The sequence below is a fragment of the Callospermophilus lateralis genome, chromosome 14 (assembly GCF_048772815.1).
Source record: "Callospermophilus lateralis isolate mCalLat2 chromosome 14, mCalLat2.hap1, whole genome shotgun sequence".
Lineage (NCBI taxonomy): Eukaryota > Metazoa > Chordata > Mammalia > Rodentia > Sciuridae > Callospermophilus > Callospermophilus lateralis.
The window spans coordinates 7,402,420-7,422,524 of record NC_135318.1 but is presented as its reverse complement, the minus strand read 5'-3'; the positions used below and the strand labels follow the sequence as shown (position 1 = coordinate 7,422,524).

General features: G+C 37.0%; 1 protein-coding gene and 1 pseudogene across 1 annotated transcript in view; one reads left to right on the top strand and one right to left on the bottom strand.

Moving 5' to 3' along the window:
- Rock2 (Rho associated coiled-coil containing protein kinase 2) overlaps nt 1-20,105 on the top strand; it is a 142,439-nt gene that overhangs the window by 45,481 nt on the left and 76,853 nt on the right. Inside the window, exons 2-3 of the mRNA XM_076834028.2 lie at nt 3,591-3,672; nt 4,920-5,020. Of these exons, the coding sequence (XP_076690143.1) occupies nt 3,591-3,672; nt 4,920-5,020 (183 nt within the window). The remainder of the gene's footprint in view (nt 1-3,590; nt 3,673-4,919; nt 5,021-20,105) is intronic.
- Nucleotides 14,795-16,633, bottom strand: LOC143637913 (sal-like protein 4 pseudogene; annotated as a pseudogene).

Below are 20,105 nucleotides of genomic sequence, written 5' to 3'. Positions count from 1 at the left end.
GCATTTTTTATTCTGATCCTTGAATGTTTTCTGATGGATGGTTTTGTTTTGTTTTAGTAGGGCCTTGACTTCTAAATATTCTCATTACTTCAGTACAGTTGGAAGTTTGGAAAGGGCAAATAATATTAATTTTCTTTTTGCTTTGAAATTTTGAAGGCTTTTCCTGAGATATTTTTATTCTTTTAAGGTTTTCTTTATCTCACATTTTTAGCATCACATTTTAAGCAATTACAGTTGAAATCCTATACACAGAAACCACTTATTGCCTAGGGTTTATGTGATACTGCATAGCAAAGGAAGGGCGCTGGCTACAGGCTTTCAAGCAAGGCCTGCTGAACCCAGTCTGCCCAGGGTGGATCTCACTGTTAGCTGTATATATTGAAAACCGTGCTGTGGAACTGCAAATTGGTGCAGCCAATATGGAAAGCAATATAGAGATTTCTTGGAAAATTGGGAATGGAACCACCATTTGACCCAGCTATCCCTCTCTTCGGTCTATACCCAAAGGATTTAAAAACAGAATACTACAGGGACACAGCCACATCAGTGTTTATTTATAGCAGCACAACTCACAATAGCTAAACTGTGGAACCAACCTAGATGCCCTTCAATAGATGAATGGATTAATAAAAATGTGGCATATATACACAATGGAATATTACTCAGCAATAAAAGAGAATAAAATCATGGCATTTGCAGGTAAATGGATGGAGTTAGAGAACATAATGCTAATTGAAGTTAGCCAATCCCAAAAAACCAAATGCCAAATGTTTTCTTTGATATAAGGAGGCTGATTCATAGTGGGATAGGGAGAGGGAGCATGGGAGGAATAGACAAACTCTAGATAGTGCAGAGGTGTTGGAGGGGAATGGAGTGGGCATGGGGTTAAAGAATATATCACAGGAATTTTGGCACATTAATTGAACATAAATTTTCTCTAATTTTTTTCTACATTCAAATAAATTAAGTTCAGATAATACTTTCCATCTTTAAATAAAATATTTTAATTAAAAAAATGAAAACTGTGAAGAGTTTGCTTCTTTAAAAGTAAAGTCTAAGTAGAATAAATGTGAATTGTAAAAATTAATAAACAAAATGTCTCAAGTAAAAATTAAATTTATAATCGGGTTTGGTGGTACACGTCTGTAATTCCAGCAGCTCAGAGGCTGAGGCAGGAGGATTGTGGGTTCAAAGCCAGCCTCAGCAAAGGCTAGGCGCTAAGCAACTCAATGAGACCCTGTCTCTAAATAAAATACAGAATAGGACTGGGGATGTGTCTCAGTGGTCGAGTGTCTCTGAATTCAATCCCTGGTAGCTGCCCACCCCCAAATTTATAATTGTATGTGCCATCGCCTGTATTATTATCCTAATACCTAAAGTGAATACTACATACATAATACACAATTGAAATAGTGTTTGATCTTTAAAAAATGGTTTAGAAAACAAAATGAGCAGTTAACTCTAATATTCCAGCTGATGAAACAAGGTCTCTGACTCTACATCAGTGGGGATATTATGGGAAAATATTAACTATTTCAAATTTTTCTTCATAATCCCATCTCTTTGAGATGTGGGGGAAAGAAGAATTCAGTCTCTTATTAATGTCAAGCTGAAGTGTTGTTTGAAAGAAAGTTTTCCTTTGTCTTCATTATATGCAAGAGAAGATTTTATTTATAATAGAGTTACTTACTTTTATTATTTTAATATTAATTGTTCATAGTTCATTTCTAGAAAGTCTTCGAGGAATATTTATACTTGCAATAGAAGATTTTTGCCTTGTTAATTTAAGTTTTTCTTCCTGTGGAGGTTAATAGAGGGTGTACCTTTCTTTGATTTGAAATTGTAATACAGAATATAAATTTGGATACATTTATAATATAAATAACTGAAATTTTACATTTAAACTTACTAAAATAGTATAATTATACCAGTAAAGATATGTTGAGTTGGGTGTGGTGATGTACACCTGTAATCCCAGTGACTCAGGAGGCTGAAACAGGAGGATCACAAGTTCAAGGCCAGCAATCCCCAATTTAGCTAGGCCCTAAGTAACTCAATAAGACCCTGTCTTAAAATTTAAAAAATTGCTGAGAATGTAGCCTAGTGGTAAAGCACCTCTGGATTCAGTCCCCAGTAGACACCTCCCCCCCAACTCCTACCCTCACACCACACACATACCAGGTTGATATTTTGGCACTTAAAAATAGCCCAGTGTACTCAATGCTAGAATCCTCCAACGGTCTTGTCCTGGGGAGAGGGGAATTGTCTAGCATTAGGAGGGAGAGTGGGCCTCAAAGTGTGAATTTAATAATCCTGATTTGACTGGAAATTGGATATTTATTTTAAGTGTATTTTTTTTTCATTTCAGGAAATCAAGATTATTCTGTGTGTCTGCATAAAATATCAATAGGATATAAATGATTTTATTATGATTAAAAGTGATAATAGTTTTAGCACGTTTTTCTTTGTTATTACATAATATTTTCATAAAGTATTGGCATTTTTTAGTGAATGAAAATTAAAAATATGAAATGTAATGTAGTAATAAACATAGTATGTGGAACTCTTCTAGAATTAGTAAATTAAAATCTCAAATTACCTTTCTGAATTTTACAGGTAGCAGTCCCCACATTTCTTCCTATCCTGGTCCCCCAAAGTTTTGTTTTCTTTGCTATTTTGTCTCCTGCAGTCCTCCAGCTTCCTCCTTTACCCCACTAAGCTCCCATTATTCCTTTGAAAATTGAGCTTAGGGGTGTGAGTTGAATAGAGTAGACCTCTAAGATTTAGGTCTCATTCTACTGCTGCCTGTTTCCTGGGGGTGTGACCTTGGGCATATTAGTCACTTAATTTTTCTGAGCCGTAATTTCTTTTATCTCTAAAAAATGAGGATTTTTTCCTCCTGCCCATTTCAGAGTTATTTGGGGATAAGATAACGTATGCAGTAATGTTTTAGAAATACCATTACCTCCTTAAGCATATCCACTGGGTAACTTGGGCCTTTTACTCTTTCACCTTTTTCATGCTCACCAAGTTACATGTGTGTGCATTTTCCTATTTTGATGATTTAATGCATGCTTAATGTAAAATGTCTAGAAAAACAAAGAAAATAGAAATTCAGATAGCATATCATCCTTTTCTCTTATTTTTAGCAGAAATTAATTTTGAGACTAAGCTCCCCAAAGTAAAGATACTATCTTACTATTTTGGATTTTCTGTTCTTAGTGTATAGTAGGCCTCAAATTAATGTTTTTTAAATGAGTGAAAACTTGATGCAATTGTTCTTCTTTTTCTTTCAATTACAATCCCTTCAAACCCCCTACCCATTGCAGTAATTGGGCATCAAGCCCAAGGTCTTGTGCATGATGGCAAGTGCCCTGCCACTGTGCTACTCCCCAGCCCCTTAATCTTGGATATTCTCTGGCAGAGGCTAGAAAAACAGCTAACGGTTGGATATGGAGCTTTTGGGCAGTATATCTAAGTGGGTTGCCATTTATTTGTTGAGGACAATAAAATTCAAAGATTTTTTTTTTTTCAATGCTTGGAAATTATAAAAACTGTCCTTTTACTCTTTTTATTTATTTTTTTAACAGGATGGCTTAAATTCCTTGGTCCTTGATTTGGATTTTCCTGCTTTGAGGAAAAATAAGAATATAGATAATTTCTTAAATAGATGTAAGTGTTTATTACATATCTGTATTTTTGATGGGATTTGTGTTTGATTAATATTTTAGCCCATAAATTTATTAACTTAGTTAACCTGGGAACTCATTAACTTATTAAATTTTTTTCTTAGTTTGCCATTTATTCTATTTAAAAATAAGTACTCTTTGTTTTCAGAGCAAAACTGTAGAACTAAATTGCAATATGTAATAAGTTCAAAATTTTGTATGTGTTAAGACTCTATTGTAGGACATGTTCCAAGAGAAGTTTTAAGATAAATTTCCAACTCTAAGAAGATTTTGATTTAAATTACACAGAAGGCTTAATAAGCTTTTTGTTTCTATAAATTTGGATATTTTGGTCTAATTAAGGAAAAATAATATAATGATTTATTACCATATATGTAGTAACCCTTGATATTTGCCAATACTGATGTTGTGGTGAAGAAGTAAGTGAACTTGAATTCTTAGAATAAGAAATTCTCAATGATTGATACATACTTGATATCACTATAGTAAACTCTTTAATTTGGAATTGTTAGACACTAGGGTATTTCCCTAATTAAATAATCTGGTCTTTAGTTACTGTTTTTGTAGTATAATCACTACATTTTAATGAAATAGGCTATCATAATTCAACAGAAAGATTTGAAAATTAGAAATTAATTTTGGCATTAAAAATATTTGTTTAATGAATTGAGATGCATTTAAATATATGGAAAATTCTACAAAGAAATTTTAATAACTGAAAATAATCATCTTTATAGGTCAAAGTGGTATCTACTGGAATGTTGACAGTAAATATTATATTTACATTCAATGAGGAATTAGAATATTCCTATTTTCATCACTGGAGTGTCTAAGATTAGCCTTGCTAAGTAATCATGAGGCAATTTTCTGCCAGGATTTATAATGTGCACCAGGAGTGGTGGGGTTATCACTGTGTCAACTGAATCAAACTTGCCAATCAACAGAGTTAGAAACAGAATAGCTTTTAACTATTGCTTTTTGGCAATTGATAGTGCTCATATGTATGTTTACAAACCATAGAGAGTTTTGGTTCTTTGATATACAGATGGGTAATGTACATCTTAGTTTTTTTTTTTAAACAGAAGTTTGTAAACACCAAACAAGTTTAGCCAAAAACTAAGTCCAGTTTCTTGAAATAAAAATTTGTTTACAAATATGGTGATTATTTTAAAATACTGCTAATGAATATGATGATTGATATTATAAATATGGTGATTCTTTTTATTGTAGATGAGAAAATTGTGAAAAAAATCAGAGGTCTACAGATGAAAGCAGAAGATTATGATGTTGTAAAAGTTATTGGAAGAGGAGCATTTGGGGAAGTCCAGTTGGTAAGAAAGTATTTGTTTTGTTCTCATTACTTTTTTTGACATAAGGGTTTGTGAAACATTATCAGTAGTAGTTGAATAGTTCTAATTTCTATGTCCCAGCACGATGGGAGTAAATTTTATGACTTGGGTCAAGTCACTCTGTATCTCTGAGAACCTCAGTAACCTCATCTGTAACAGGAGCCAGTTGTTTTATTAATACTGGCTCTCTTCTAGCTCTGAAAAACTGTGATTTGGAATAACGTCAGCATGGCTTCACATATGAACTGCCTAACAATTAATATTCTACCAGATCAACTGTGTTTTTATTAAGAATCTTGAAATTAACATTTCTGTTTAATGAATTGAGATTTATTTAAATATACAAGAAATCCAACAAAGAAATTTTAATAACTCAAAGTAAATCTAAAATGTATCTTTATAGACCAAAGTGGTACCAACTAAAAGTATTATAAATGTTGAAAATAAATACAACATTGTGGTATTAAATGAGGAACTATAATAATATTCCTATTTCTATCATGTAAGCATCTGAGACTAATTTTTGTCCTTATAGTTAAGTTAGAGTCAAATTCTGTTCCTTGAATACAAGTGTTTTACTCCTGTTGATGGAACACTGAGAAGAGAATGATTGTAAATCAGCATGGGTTTCTAGAAGAACAGGTTATGATAGACTAACCTTTTTCTTTTTCCTCTGTTTCATTGCTAGGCTCATTGGACTTATAGTTTAGGGTACTTCCATAAATATGAAGAAGTCTGACCTAACTTGATGGTGTTGCAGAGAAGTGTCAACTGAATGCCTGAGAAGGCAGCATTATAACTCATTTAATAGTTATATTTGTAGGAGGCTGATGAAAGCATGGATGGATGGTACTTTGGACAGAGATTCTTAAGGGGTTTCAGGGTGTTAATGATTTTGGGGGGCTATGATTGCATATTGAGTGATTTTGCAAAACCGAAGTGTATTGTGAATGATTTTAGATGATGAGTCCAAATCCAGAAGAAATGAAATTGAACCAGAATAAATGTACTTGGATCTGAAGAACATTAGGAATTCATTATTCAACAATATTGAATTAGTTATAGAATAATTTTTCCTGAATATAAGCTATGCAAGAGTCACTAGTGATGAGGTTGCCCCAGATAGTTTTTAAAAAAATTTGGGCTGCTTTAATATAATATCTAAGAGATTTTCTTTGACATGATTATATTATTTCCAGAAAAGTTAATTCATTCTAGCTTCTTTGTTTTTGTTTTTTTTTTGCTTACTAAAAACTATTTTTGTGTGTCCAGGAATTAAACCCCAGGGGCACTTAACAACCCTGAGCCACATCTCCAGCCTTTTTTTCTATTTTATTTAGAAACAGGGTCTTGCTGAGTTGCTTAGAGTCTCACTAGGTTGCTGAGGCTGGCTTTGAACTGGCGATCCTCTTGTATCTGCCTCCTGAGCTGCTGGGATTACAGGCATGTGCCACTGCACCTTGCTTTTAAAAACTTTTTAAAGAGCAGTTTTAGGTTCACAACAGTACTGTTTGGGTTTCGTAATTTCCATTTCACATTGTACATTGCTAGTGAATATAACTTATTTTTGAGTGTTGACTTTGTGTCTTGTTATTTTGCTTAATTTAGTCTAACAGGTCTTTTTGGTGAAATCTTCTAGATTTTCTATGCGTAAGGGCATACAAAGACATTTAGATAGAGACTTTCATTCATTTATTTCTTCCTTACTTCCTTTCTTTTTTTTCTGATTGCTCTAACTTTGTTGAATAAAAGTGGCTCAAGTAGACTTCTTTGCCTTGTCTCTGGATTTAGAGGAAAAGCTTTAGATTTTCATTCATGTGTGTGATGTTTGCTGTTGATATTTCACACATGAAATTTATTATATTAAGATAGTTTTTTTCTATTCTGGTTTGTTGGGTGTTCTTTTTAATAATGAAAGGATGATGAATATTGTTAAATGCTTTTTTATGTTTATATTTTTAGTTGTAGATGAACACAATACCTTTATTTTATTTATTTATATGTGGTGCTGAGGATTGAACCCAGGGTCTTGCGTGTGCTAGGCGAGCACTCTACCGCTGAGCCACAACCCCAGCCCCAGTTAAATGCTTTTTCTGCCTCAGGATAATGTGTTTCTTCCCTGTGTTCTATTAATATTGTATGTTAGCATCAATTGCTTTTCACTTGTTTAGCTATCTTTGCATTCCAGGAATAAATCCCATTTGGGAGTGGTATATCTTTTAATATACTATTGAGTTACATTAGCTAATAATCTGTTGAGGATTTTGGGTCAGTTTCCATAAGGAGTATTGGTTTGGATTTTTCTTTTCATCTAGTGTCTTTATATTTGATATCGGAGTAAGATGAGTTAGAAAATGTTCCTTTTCAGTTTTTTTTGGAAAAGTTTGAGAACAGAGAACACTCAGAAATGAAAGTGGAGATATTACTGCTGATTCTAAGAGCAACAAATTGCGTAACCTAAATAAAATAGACAAGTTCCTAGACACACAAAACCCTCCAAGACTAAATCACAAAAGAATAGAAAATTGAAATAGATCTTTATAAATTAGGGGGATTGAGTCAGTAATTTTCCCAACAAAGAAGAGCCCTGGATCTAATGACTTAATTGGAGACTTCTACCAAATTGTCAATCTATTTGTGTCTTTGGATCTAAAGAGAGTCTCTTGTAGACAGAATATAGGTAGATCAAACATATGTGTTTATATGGTCAGAGCAGAGATTTCTTGTTTGGAGGACAGGGTTCTTTTTTGCCTACCCTGGCTCCCCTATACTTGGTATAGATTCTTCTGGAAACCTAGCTACCAAGGGGCTGGGGACTACAGATAGGTACCTGCTACTGTGCCAAGAGCTGAAATTTATCCAAACTAATCATCACTTATAGTTCAAGCCTTCCCCTTCATGATGCAAGCCAGATTCTTTGTTTTTGTATTAGTAAAGTATTCTTTCTCTTCTCAGCTTCTTTCAAGAATATTTATACTTTGCATTTTGTAGTTTGAAAATGATTTGCCTAAATATAGTGTTGTTGTTGTTGCTGCTGTTCATGTATCCTGCTTGGATATTTGAGCTTTCTGTATCTGTGATTTTATGTGCCAATCACAGATAATTACTTTGGAAAATTTCCAGTCATTATTGTTTCAAATATTTCTTCTGTTGTTTTTCCTCTTTATCTTCTTATATTCCCATTATGCATATATTATATCTTTTGCAGTTGTCCTATAAATGCCTGTGTTCTGATTTTGTTTTTTTTAGTCTTCCCTGTTTCCTTTCAGTTTTAGAGGTATATATTGAGGTATCCTAAAACTCAAGCAGTTACTCATCTATATCAAAATCTTCTAATAAACCCATCAAAGGCATTCTTTATTTATTTATTTTTCATACTTAATTTTTTTCCTGTCTTGCATTTTAATTAATTAATTTTAATTAGGTATATATGATAGCAGAGTGCATCAAAATTGTACACAATTGCAGCACAACTTTTCATTTCTCTGGTTCTACATAATATAGTGTTGCACCATATGAGCAGTCATGCATTTACCTAGGGTAATGATGTCCATGTCATTCCACCATCTTTCCTGCCCCCATGCCCCTTTCCCATCCTTCCCTCCCCTTTGCCCCATCAAAGTTCTTCCATTTTTCCCATATCCCCCCCGCATTATGGATCAGCATCCACTTAAGAGAGAACATTCGGCCTTTGGTTTTGCGAATTGGCTTACTTCACTTAGCTTGATATTCTCCAGCTCCATCCATTTACCTGAAAATGCCATAATTTTATTCTCTTTTAATGCTGAGTAATATTCCATTGTGTTTATATACCACAGTTTCTTTATCCATTTGTCTATTGAAGGGCATCTAGGTTGCTTCCACAGTTTACCTATTGTGAATTGAGCTATAAACATTGATGTGGCTGCATTACTATAGGATGCTGATTTTAAATCCTTTGGGTATAGACCAAGGAGTAGGATAGCTGGGTCCAATGGTGGTTCAATTCCAAGTTTTTTGAGGAATCTCCATACTGTTTTCCAGATTGGTTGCACCAATTTGCAGTCCCACCAGCAAAATATGAGTGTGACTTTTCCCTCACATCCTTGCCAACATTTATTGTTTCTGTATTCTTGATAACTGCCATTCTGACTGGTGTGAGATGAAATCTTAGAGTGGTTTTGATTTTCATTTCTCTGATTACTACAGATATTGAACATTTTTTTCATATATTTATTGATTGAATGTATATCTTCTGAGAAGTGTCTTTTCAATTCCTTAGCCCATTTATTGATTGAATTTTTAAAAAAGTATTCTATGACATGTGTGTGGCAAATTTTCCTCCCAAAATGTGGGCTCTCTTTTTACCACACTGATTATTGTCTTTTGCTAAGAAGAAGCTTTTTAGTTTCAGTCCATCCCATTTATTAATTCTTGATTTTATTTCTTGTGCTTTAGGAGTCTTGTTAAGGAAGTCAGGGCCTAATCCGACATGATGAAGATTTGGGCCTACTTTTTTCTCTGTTAGGCTCAGGGTCTCTGTCTAATTTCTAGGTCCTTGATTCACTTTGAGTTGAGTTTTGTACATTATGAGATACAGGGGTCTATTTTAACTTTGCTGCATATGGATTTCCAGTTCTCCCTGCATCATTTTTTGAAGAGGCTGTCTTCAATGTATGTTTTTGGCACCTTTTATTCATGTGGTTTTATCTCTGTGTCTTCTATTCTGTACTATTGGTCTACGTGTCTATTTTGGCCTTTATTTATTTTAAAATGTTTTTGATCTCTAGGATGTCATTTTAGTTTCTTAGAATTTGTCTCTCTGCTTGCATTAGCCCTCTATTCTTGAATGATGCCTACTTTATCCTTTAGAACCCCTACCGTATTAATCAGTTATTAATCCTTTAGAACCCCTACTGTATTAAATTCATATAATAATTCCATTATTTCTGCCATGTCTGGTTCTGATGCTTGCTATCTCTTCAGACTGATTTTGCCTTTTGATATGCCTTGAAGTTTTTTCTTTTTCTTTTTTTTTTTTTTAAGAGAGAGCGAGAGAGAGAATTTTTAATATTTTTTAGTTCTTGGCGGACACAACATCTTTGTTTGTATGTGGTGCTGAGGATCGAACCTGAGCCGCACGCATGCCAGGCGAACGCGCTACCGCTTGAGCCACATCCTCAGCCCCTTGAAGTTTTTTCTTGATAGCTGGACATGATACACAGACCCTTAGATAAGTTGTGTACAGTGTGGAGGGAGGGGAAGCATCTCCAGTCCTGTGATCAGATCCAGTCTGTTATAGTGAACCTGTTATAATAAACAGACCCTTAAATAAGTTGTGTACAGTGTGGAGGGAGGGGAAGTATCTCTAGTCCTGTGATCAGATCCAGTCTGTCATAGTGAACCTGTCTCTGGACTGATAAATTCAGAAGTGTTTCTCATCACCCTGCCACCTTTTTAGGTGGGAGAGAATGATTAGAGTGGGTAGGGTCATGTCTTTCCTTTTCCCAAGGCTCTGGTTAAATACTTTTTCCTGAGAGCAGACCTTGTTAAAAGAGCAGAGGGTTCTGGCATATTTCCTTCTTTGCTTTTTCTGCTGGAAGCATAAGGAGATTTTTCTCCAATATTTAGTATGAGAACCCAGTTGACTCCCTGAGGTAAAACTCACAAAACTATATGGGCTCCCTATGACTGGGTCCCCTCTAGTTTTTAATTCTCAGACTTGACAACATTTAGCTTCCGGCAATTTGTCAGTTACAGTTCAGATTTCCTCCTCCTCAGGTTGTTTCTGCAGAATCTCTGATTCTGTTAGTCATGACTCCTCTTCAGTCTTGAGAGCAGTGCCATATTACTCTTTCAGATGCAAAAAGAGATGCTGATTTTCAATCTGTTGAACTTTTTAATTGTTATGATGGAGTGGTGGTGACTTCCAAGCTACGTGTGTAACCAGAGGCTTTTTAAAAAAATTATATTTTATTGCTTCTTTTTAAAGTTATACATGACAGTTGAGTATTTTGATGTATTTATACAATCATGAAATATATCTTATTCTAATTATGATCCCAGTCTTGTAGATGTACATGATGCTGAGATTCACTGTGTTATATTCATATATGTACATAGGAAAGTTATGTCTGATTCATTTCTCTGTCTTTCCAATTCCTATTGCCCTTTCTTTCCTAAATTCCCTTTGTTTAATCTACTGAACTTCTATCCCCGCCTGTCCTATTGTGAGTTACCATCCACATCTCAGAGAAAACATTTGACCTTTGGATTTGGGGGATTGGCTTATTTCATTTAGCATGATGTATCATGCTAAATGAAATAAGCCAATCATTCTCTCCCACCTAAATCTCCAGATCCATCCATTTACTGGCATATGTCATAAAGTCATTCTTCTTTATGGCTGAATAATATTCTATCACATATATATATATATATATATATCACAATTTCTATTGATGGGCATCTAGGTTTTGGAACCAGAAGCCTTAAAGGGCATATTCTTAAGAATGTACTCAAGGGATGGAGTACTTGGGAGACTTGAAACTATACCATGTGAAGTATGGCTAAAAAAATGAGGGTTGGTTTAGTGTAGACTTAAGGAAGGGACTACGTTGGAAAGTGATATTTTATTATTATTTATTTGGTTTTGTTTTTTGTGTGTTGGTTGATTTTCAATGAAAATGCAGGAACCTCAAATTTTGGATGTTCTAGTGGGATAACATGACAGTGGAGATATGAAAGATTCTATAAGATAGGGAAAATATAAAGTAAATGAACCTAGGCCCTCCCATTTTCTTTTCCTTTTTTTTTTTTTTTTGGACTATTGAACCTAGGGGCACTTTACTACTGAGGTATATCCATAGATAGTCCTTTTTATTTTTTATTGTGAGATAGGGTCTCACTAAGTTCCTGAGGATCTTGCCAAGTTTCCCAGGCTAGCCCCCAACTTATGATCCTCCTGTCTCAGCCTCCCAAGTTGCTGGGATTATAGGCTGTAGCTCTGACGTTTTCTAACTCAAAGATAATGGTGACCATAAGCATAAATTTCTCTCTGAGCCCTAGTCAATAGAATAGAGAAAATAATACCTATTTTATGAGGGTCATTAAGTGGATTTATAAAATAAGCCTGGTTATATTCCCATAGTGTTAACTTTTAGTTATTGATGCCTATTTGATATATAAAATCATGCTACATATATTTTACAAAAATACATTGTTTTTGCATACTTAAGATTCATTGTAGTATCTAGAGATACAATAATTTTGGAGTTGAATTTTGAAAGGAAATGTGACAGACCTTTTCATGTTTAAAGTCATTGTATTTACTTTCCTGTGTTAATTTGGTCATTATAATTCAATATGTCAAAGACAAGGAAAATATATAGATATAGAAAGCTTTTATGTTTGTTTTTGTTAATTTTCCATCCCAGAATTTGTTTTGTCCACAAAAAAATGCAGAAACAAAATTATATTTTTAAAAATAAAAAATATTTTAACATTCTATTAATCTGATGACCCAACCCAAGAGCCTGTGGCATGTCTGTTTGGGCTTTACTTCTTGGCCCTATTACCTTAGTTAGGAACTTTTTGAAAGAAGAATAAGATTGTAAAGGAAAAGTCCAAATTCTTATGCCATCCATAGCCTTTTGAAGTTTATTTTTATATAGTAGATAAATTAGCATGATGGACACGTAGGGAATGCTCCACATAGGGTACATCTTTATGTTTATGTTTTTCTAATTATTTGAAGGCAGTTTCATGATAATTAGTGCAAATTTGTCTTTCCATGTGAAATGCTTTTTTTCCAGTCAAGTTAAAAGTAAGTTTCCACAGAGGGTTCAGTAATCAATTTTTACAAATAAAATTCTGACTGTTACAGTAACTTTGGTTCAGCACCAATAAGCCATAATCTATAAGATCATTGATTCTAGAGTCAAACTATTTGTAATTGAAATCTCCTTCCACCACTGATTAGTATGATTTTAGCCAAGTTACTTAATCTCTCTGTCCTTTCCTTCTTATCTATTAAATGAAGGTAACAGTAGCATTTATATCTTGTAGGATTTCTTTCAGAATTGGATGTGACATTTTTTTTTTTTTTAAGTGGAAAAAAAACATTCAAAGTTTATTTTGCAACAGACAAACAGCATCAGCAGGTCCTACAGGGGTTTCTCCATTGGTCACACATTCACTAGGCACTGTGAGCTCAGCAGTGAGAGCCACTGGGGTGTTCTCCGTAACAAAACCGCGTCACAGTGTAAACAGGCGCTATGACTGTGTTCACTTACAATTCCAGAAGGAAAGGCACAACTTGGCAAAAACATATATTTTTTTCTTTTTCTTTTTTTGGATCCTAAAGCCAGGTGCAATAACTGAGACAAAACTTTGGGTAACAGTCTCCATCCACGTTTCAACAAGGGCCATCCGAACAGAGGGAAAGAATCCTCGGGCCCCATGTCGGGTCCTTCTTTCTCCTTCCTCATTCAACCACTAGAGCACTGTCTCGGCATCTGCTCTACATTATCACATGCACGAAAGGGGATTTAAAAAAGGAATCACAAAGACATCGTGAATGTCTGGCTGTTCCCACCAATATGTCAACTCTTAGGTTGAAGACAGGACCTGGGAATACTTCAGCGGTCATAAAATAGGAAAATAAAGACTATGGCTACTAACATAAAAAAATAAATGAGGTAGATAAATTAAAGCTTTCACACCCAGGACTCGCCTGTTTCAACTTCGTAGCCTTCATGCAACTCAAGGAAAAATAAAAATCTTCATTAATACTTGACGTAAGTTGCACTAGGGAAATTGAAAAAAAAAAGAAGAAAATGTGAACCTGCGATAGAAGTACACCCTTCATGAGCTTCTTCCTGAGCATGAGAATGTCGTTCTTCACTAGAGCAGGCACTGGCGAACTACATCCCGTCACCTCGGAACCCCACTCTTCTGGTATCTAGGAAGACAAGGCATCTGGACATGTGGGGAGTAGCTGGCACTCCTGGGGCTTCAAATGAACTGTCTTTAAATAAGCAGCAACATACATTGGCTCCCTAAGGACTAAAATAAGTCCATGAAAGGGCATCCTACCTAAGATTCTAAGGTTGAAGGAATTTTGTTTATTCTACAACCTTAGGGGTTTTTTGTTTTGTTTTTTTGTTTTTGTTGGTTTTTTTTTTTTTTAAAGTACATTCAAAAATTTAAAAAAAAAAAAAAAAAAAAGATGGGCACAGGATTGAAGGTCATGTAATATAGGCCCCCAAGTAGAGGGCAGAAGGTGTCCATCCACTTACTTATGGTTGCCCTGGAGGTAGCGTGTACCCCCCACCCACCCAATTAGGCTAAGTAGTTGTCTTTTCCACCAGGGTGCAGTAAATTCCAACTGTTTCACCCCGAAAGAGGCAACAGTCTTTGGAAAGTCACTCCAGGTTGTACAAAGCTTCTATGTATACATACAGTTTGTCGCAAGTAACAAAGCTACTTTGCAAGACCCGCTTCTTCCCAAAAGAAAAAAATAAAAATAAAAAGGTTCTAGTCTGTTTTGGTATGCCTATTTTTGTTTTTCAATTTTCCTTTTTTTTGCAAAGCAGCATAGCAACAATCGTGATTGTAGGACTGCCCAAGGTTGAGGTCACAACCGTAAATATCATTTGCATATCAGTAAGAATAAAGAAAAGAGGAGATGGGTTCTTGAAGAAAACCAAAAACCAGTCCAGCTCCCATCCATTCCACAGGATCTGCACTTCTCCTGGCTGGCAGGTTCTCCTGGGCTCAGCTGACTGCGATCTTGTTTTCCTCCAGGAAGTGAGGGAACTGGTGTTTGGCAACACTGTGGGCAACACCCGGCTTCTCCACCTCGGCACTGCCCCCAGACTGGGAGTCCATCTTGGAGACGGTGGTGCTGCTGGCCACAGAGCTGGCCCCCAGGGAAACGGGCAGGGAGGGAATGCTGCCACTCTGGATCACGGAGATCTGGTTGTTCTTCACAGCCAGGCCACCATTGAGCACGCTGGTGTACTGGTTCCACACGACAGGGACAGGGTCCACACGTACCGAGGGTGCCAGGATCTCTTTGGGAAATATTTCGGAGACTCTCTTTCCATCCGTACCCAACAGGGCCATGGTGTTCTCGATGGCCAGTTTCCTCCCGCTGCGAGCTGAGTTATTGTTTGCCCCATGTGTCATGTAGTGGACCTTCAGGTTGCCTTTGGTGGTGAAAGCTCACCCACATATGTTGCACACGAAAGGCTTCTCTCCAGTGTGCGTGCGTTCGTGAATCTGAAGGGCACTGGCAGATGAGAAGTTCTTCCCACACCGTGTGCAGCCATGTTGCTTGGCCTGTCGGCGTGGCTGGGCCGCTAACAAAGGTGTCATGCCTGGGGACATGGTGGAGGGTCCTACAAATGTGCCGGGAACTTCAACTTTGACATAGGTGGGCTGTGCTCGAATAAACGTTGATGGGAGACTGCTACGACACTTGTGCTTGAAGAGGGCCGCCTCGTCTTTGGGTTTGACATCCACAGCGGAGATGTTTGGTGGCTTCCCTTTCCCTTTCTTGGATGGGTCTAGCGCCATGGCAGAGAAAGGGCTCTGGAAGAGCACAGAACCTGGGGCCTGAGGTAGCAAAGCGCTCGGGAGCCGAGACACGACATGTGGGAGCACCCGGGACCCGTCTGGCTTCAGGGCAAAGGGGGTCAGCCCTGGGGACAGCGAGCCAGCGGTGGAAGGGATGTTGGCATGAGGTAGCTTGGCTTGTTTCAAGGCATCCAGAGACAGGCCTTGGCTTCCGGCCTTCTGGCTGAGCAGGGCCACGGTGGCAGACACCTGCTGGGACACGTGGCTGCCCAGGGTCTTCAGGGCATCGGTCCCGCCGGAGTGCAGGGCGTGCGCCGCCCACATGTTCACCTGCACGCGGATCTGCTCGGTGAGCTGCAGGTGCTGGAGCTGCTGCTGCTGCAGGCACAGGATCTGCTCCAGGACCCAGGGGATGCCGTGGGCGCTGGGCACCGGGGCGGCTGGGTTGTCGGCGCCGCGCTGGTTCACCGCCACCTTGGTGCCCCGGAGTGCCTGCAGAGTCACGTTAGTGTTGGCCACTTTGCCTTTGGGTAAATAGCTTATGTCCTGGGGCGAGGGCTGCAGGGCGGCCTCTGCCTTCAAGTACATGACAGGCTCCGCGCCCGGCTTCTCCTTGGCTGTGCCGCTGCTCCCCTGGTGACCATCCTTACTGCTTGGGCTGAGCGGCGGGTGGTTCAGCACCGCTCTGGAGAAGTCCTCTGAAGGCACTGGTCCCTCGCTGTCGTTCATGATGAGGACAGGTGAAATCTTAGTGCAATTTTTCTTATGTTCCAAGAACTCCGAGAGGCTGAAGAACTCGGCACAGCATTTCTCACAGATATGAGTGTCCTCCTGGCGGAGCCGCTTCGCACTGGCTTTGTCCCCACCTGCTTCATCGCCACTGCCCGTGTGGTTCATTGAAGCACCCGGCTCCCCCGCCGCCGGCGCCGCTGGGGCCACATCTGCGAACTCTGGAGTCGGCTGCTGCCGCGGCTGCTCGCCCTGGTCCTCCTCCGAGTTGATGTGCTGGGGTTTCGCCTGCTTGCGCCTCGACATGGTGCGAGCATCGGGGCGCCGGGAGAGCCGCGGTTATTTGCCCTCTCCGCCACAAATTCCTGGAGTTAGTGGATGTGACATTTCATATATAAAGCCTGTGGAACAGTCTGAGGATCATAGTAGTGTTCAGTAAATGTTAGCATTTAATTGTCAGACATATAATGGTTGGTTCATTTGTTCATCTACTCATGAAATATTCAGTGTCCATGTGTCCTAGGAGCTATGCATGTTTCTAAGCATATAACCTTTTTCAAAGTGGGGATTCTAGGAGGAGGTGAAGATTAAGCAAGTAAAATTGTTTCATACTGTGGTAAATACTATAAAAGGAAAGATCTGGATGCTATGAGAAAGAACAATGGAAGGATGTCCCTAATTGAGATTGAGGACATAGTGAAGGTCTTACTGTGAGAAAGTGACATCTGAGTTAAGACAGAAAGGAGTTAGCTACTTGAAGACATGAGGTTGAGGTGGAGTTGAAACTCAAGAACAGCATGTGAAATTGTAAGCCAGGGAAGTGCCAAATCATTTAACTTCTTTGGTGGTAAATTTTCTCATCTGAAAAGGCATTTTTTTTTTTTATCAGATTGAAAAGTTCTATAATTCCAAGATGGCAAAATTTGCTTAACTTACTTTCTCCCTCACCTAGAAAGAAGGTGCAAATTTATTTTTTAATAAAAAATCTATCAAATGAATCATTTTTATATGATATCATTTTTGCTCTTGGATCCTATTCTGTTTGGATCTTTTCCACATCTCATTTTTACGGAAAAAAATAGAATTCAGTATATTATTCTGATTAAGAGTGAACTGTATAGTTAGACTTCTTGATTAATTATCAACATATGGCCTTAGACAACTATTTAGTCCCCGTGACTCAGTTTCCTCATTTTTAAGATAAAGATACTAATATGAATATAGTTCATGGGTTGTTATGACCATTAATGAGTTAAATATGGAAAAAATCTAGAATAGTATTTGACACAATGAAAATATATATTATAAGCTTGTTGAGTTTAATTAAACACTAAAAGTAGTAATCCAACTTGTTGGTTTAAATAAAATTTTTTTTGTAGTTAAGGTAATAATGATAAATTTTTAATAGACATTTTTGATTAAAATACTCTGGTTCTGTAGAAAGGAGCCAGAGTCAACTACTTATGTTTCTTGTTTCCATTCCATGATATATTGATTTGCTGTCATCAAAGCTGCACTGTTCTCATCTTGAAGTGGCATTAGTAATAGAATTTACTTTATAACATTTTTTTGTGAGGACTAAATTAGGTCATACATATGTAGTTCTTAGTATAGACCTAGTGCCGTGTGGTGACTGACAGCTCAGGAAATACTAGCTTTTAATACTGATGTCAGTTTCTTTGTCATGGATTTAGGTGGGTTTTAAATAGTCAGAAGTCTTATTCTAACTTTCAGATCTATACCTATGTATTAGTGTACATCTAGGGCTGCCATAACACTACTTCAGGCTGCAAGGCTAAAACAACAGGGATTTGTTTTCTCACAAACTCTAGAAGCTGAAGGCCAAGGTTAAAGTCTTGTCAGTTTTCAGTAACCAGCCTGTTGGTATCTATCCTTTTACTGCTTTGATGACTAGAAGCAGTTGGAGGCTGTCTCAAAATTAGTGTCAAATTATTTAGTGTCAAATTATTTTATCCTAGTTATTTTCATTCTAAGAAAGTAAAAAATCTTTCCCTGTGGAGTTAGAAAAATCAGATCAGTGCTAATTCTCCTCTAAAGTTAATAATTTTTTAAATTTATTGTTCATAGTTGAATAATGAGAGAGTAAGTAAATATTATATTTTTTTAAATAAACCTATAGACCCATTGCTGAGATATCTATTGTTTATTAGTTTGATGCATAGTTTGCTAACTTTTCCATTTCTAAGGATATGTGTAATATATGTGTGTGTTAAGTATATCTGTATTAAAGAATCATATACATGGTTATGGTTTTTTTTAGTTGTAGTTGTACATTTATTTATTTATTTATATGTCGTGCTGAGGATTGAAGCCAGTGCCTTGCACATGGGTAGATGAGTGCTCTACTACTGAGCTGCAACCCCAGCCCTGGTTTTTACGTCCACAATAAATGGTAGCACATGTTTTTGTAGCAGTTTCAACATTGGGGGCAATTTGTATACAGTTACCAATTTTCACAAGTCTTTCTAGATAAAAATTATTATCATTACCATGATGCCCATTTTGCAAAAGGGGTAATTCAGTTCCACAGATAGCATAATTAATCTTCAGAAGTTCATGTAATTACTGAATGGCAGAGTTGAGATTTGAATTTAGGCAGAGGATTCCAGTGCATAGTCTCTTTGTATGTGGTCACGACCGTCTTTTTCTCTTTTCTTGAAGCATCACTTTTCCCTATTTTACCTATTCTGACTGGTCAGTTTCCTTTCTGGTTTATTCTTCAGCTTACCTTAAAATATTGTAGTTCTCAGTGGCCATTCTTACTTCTTTTATTTGCATACTCTTTCATGGTGGGCTTATGTATTCCTGTGACTTTAAATACAATATATAGGCTGCATTTATAACTATTACTCAGAACTTTCTACTTCATTCTTGAGTTCATACGCACAGTGACTTATTTGACATCCTTATTAAGATGTGTCATAGATGCTTAAAACATGAAATTAAAGTGCTCGATCTCCTCTGTTTTTCCTCCTATTCCTTTTCTTACTCCCCAACTTAGTAAATGGCTGCAGCATCAAACTAGTTGCTGAAGCCAAACAAGCAAGCAAACAAAAGCCAGAGGGGAGTCAGAATTGATTTCTTTCCTTTATCCCTTGTATGTGATTTTTTTAGTAAGTCCTGTTTTTGCCTTATTCAGTGTCTCCACTTTTGTTTTATTTTTTTCAGCATTCAGGGCTGCCCTCTCATTATGCTGCATTTTTGTGTTTGCCATGTTTTTCACTTTTGCTAAATAAAAAATTTCCATCATTGTTACTGTTGATCTCAAGCTGTGAAGTACTGATGGAGAAAATAATCAAGACCAGGCTTATTAAATTTTCTGCAAATTCATGCAGTCTAAACTCAGCTGGACCCATGTTACTGTTTGGTAGACTGTTCCCTCATACATTATGTCCTTACATTGTCATGGACCGTGAACCATGAACCATTTCTACTCCCATTCCTGGTGTGGATATAGTGGAATCTATTGTGAGACTTTCCTAGCATACTTGTTTTGTTTTCATTATTTCTGTACCTCCTTATATTAACTTAAAGAATGGGAATTTTAAATCTCATCTGACTAATGTAACGGCTACCAAATTGACCCTTCTAAAATACATTCATTATCTCCCCTCTGCGTATAATGGATCCCTTCCCTACCAATATTAAATCTCCGTCCTTTTCTTGTAGGCCCTCTTTTAAGACATCACTGATTTTATCTTTTAGCCCTTAACTTCCCCTTTGTGCTCCATTATCATTTCTCATGCTTTTTGTTTTT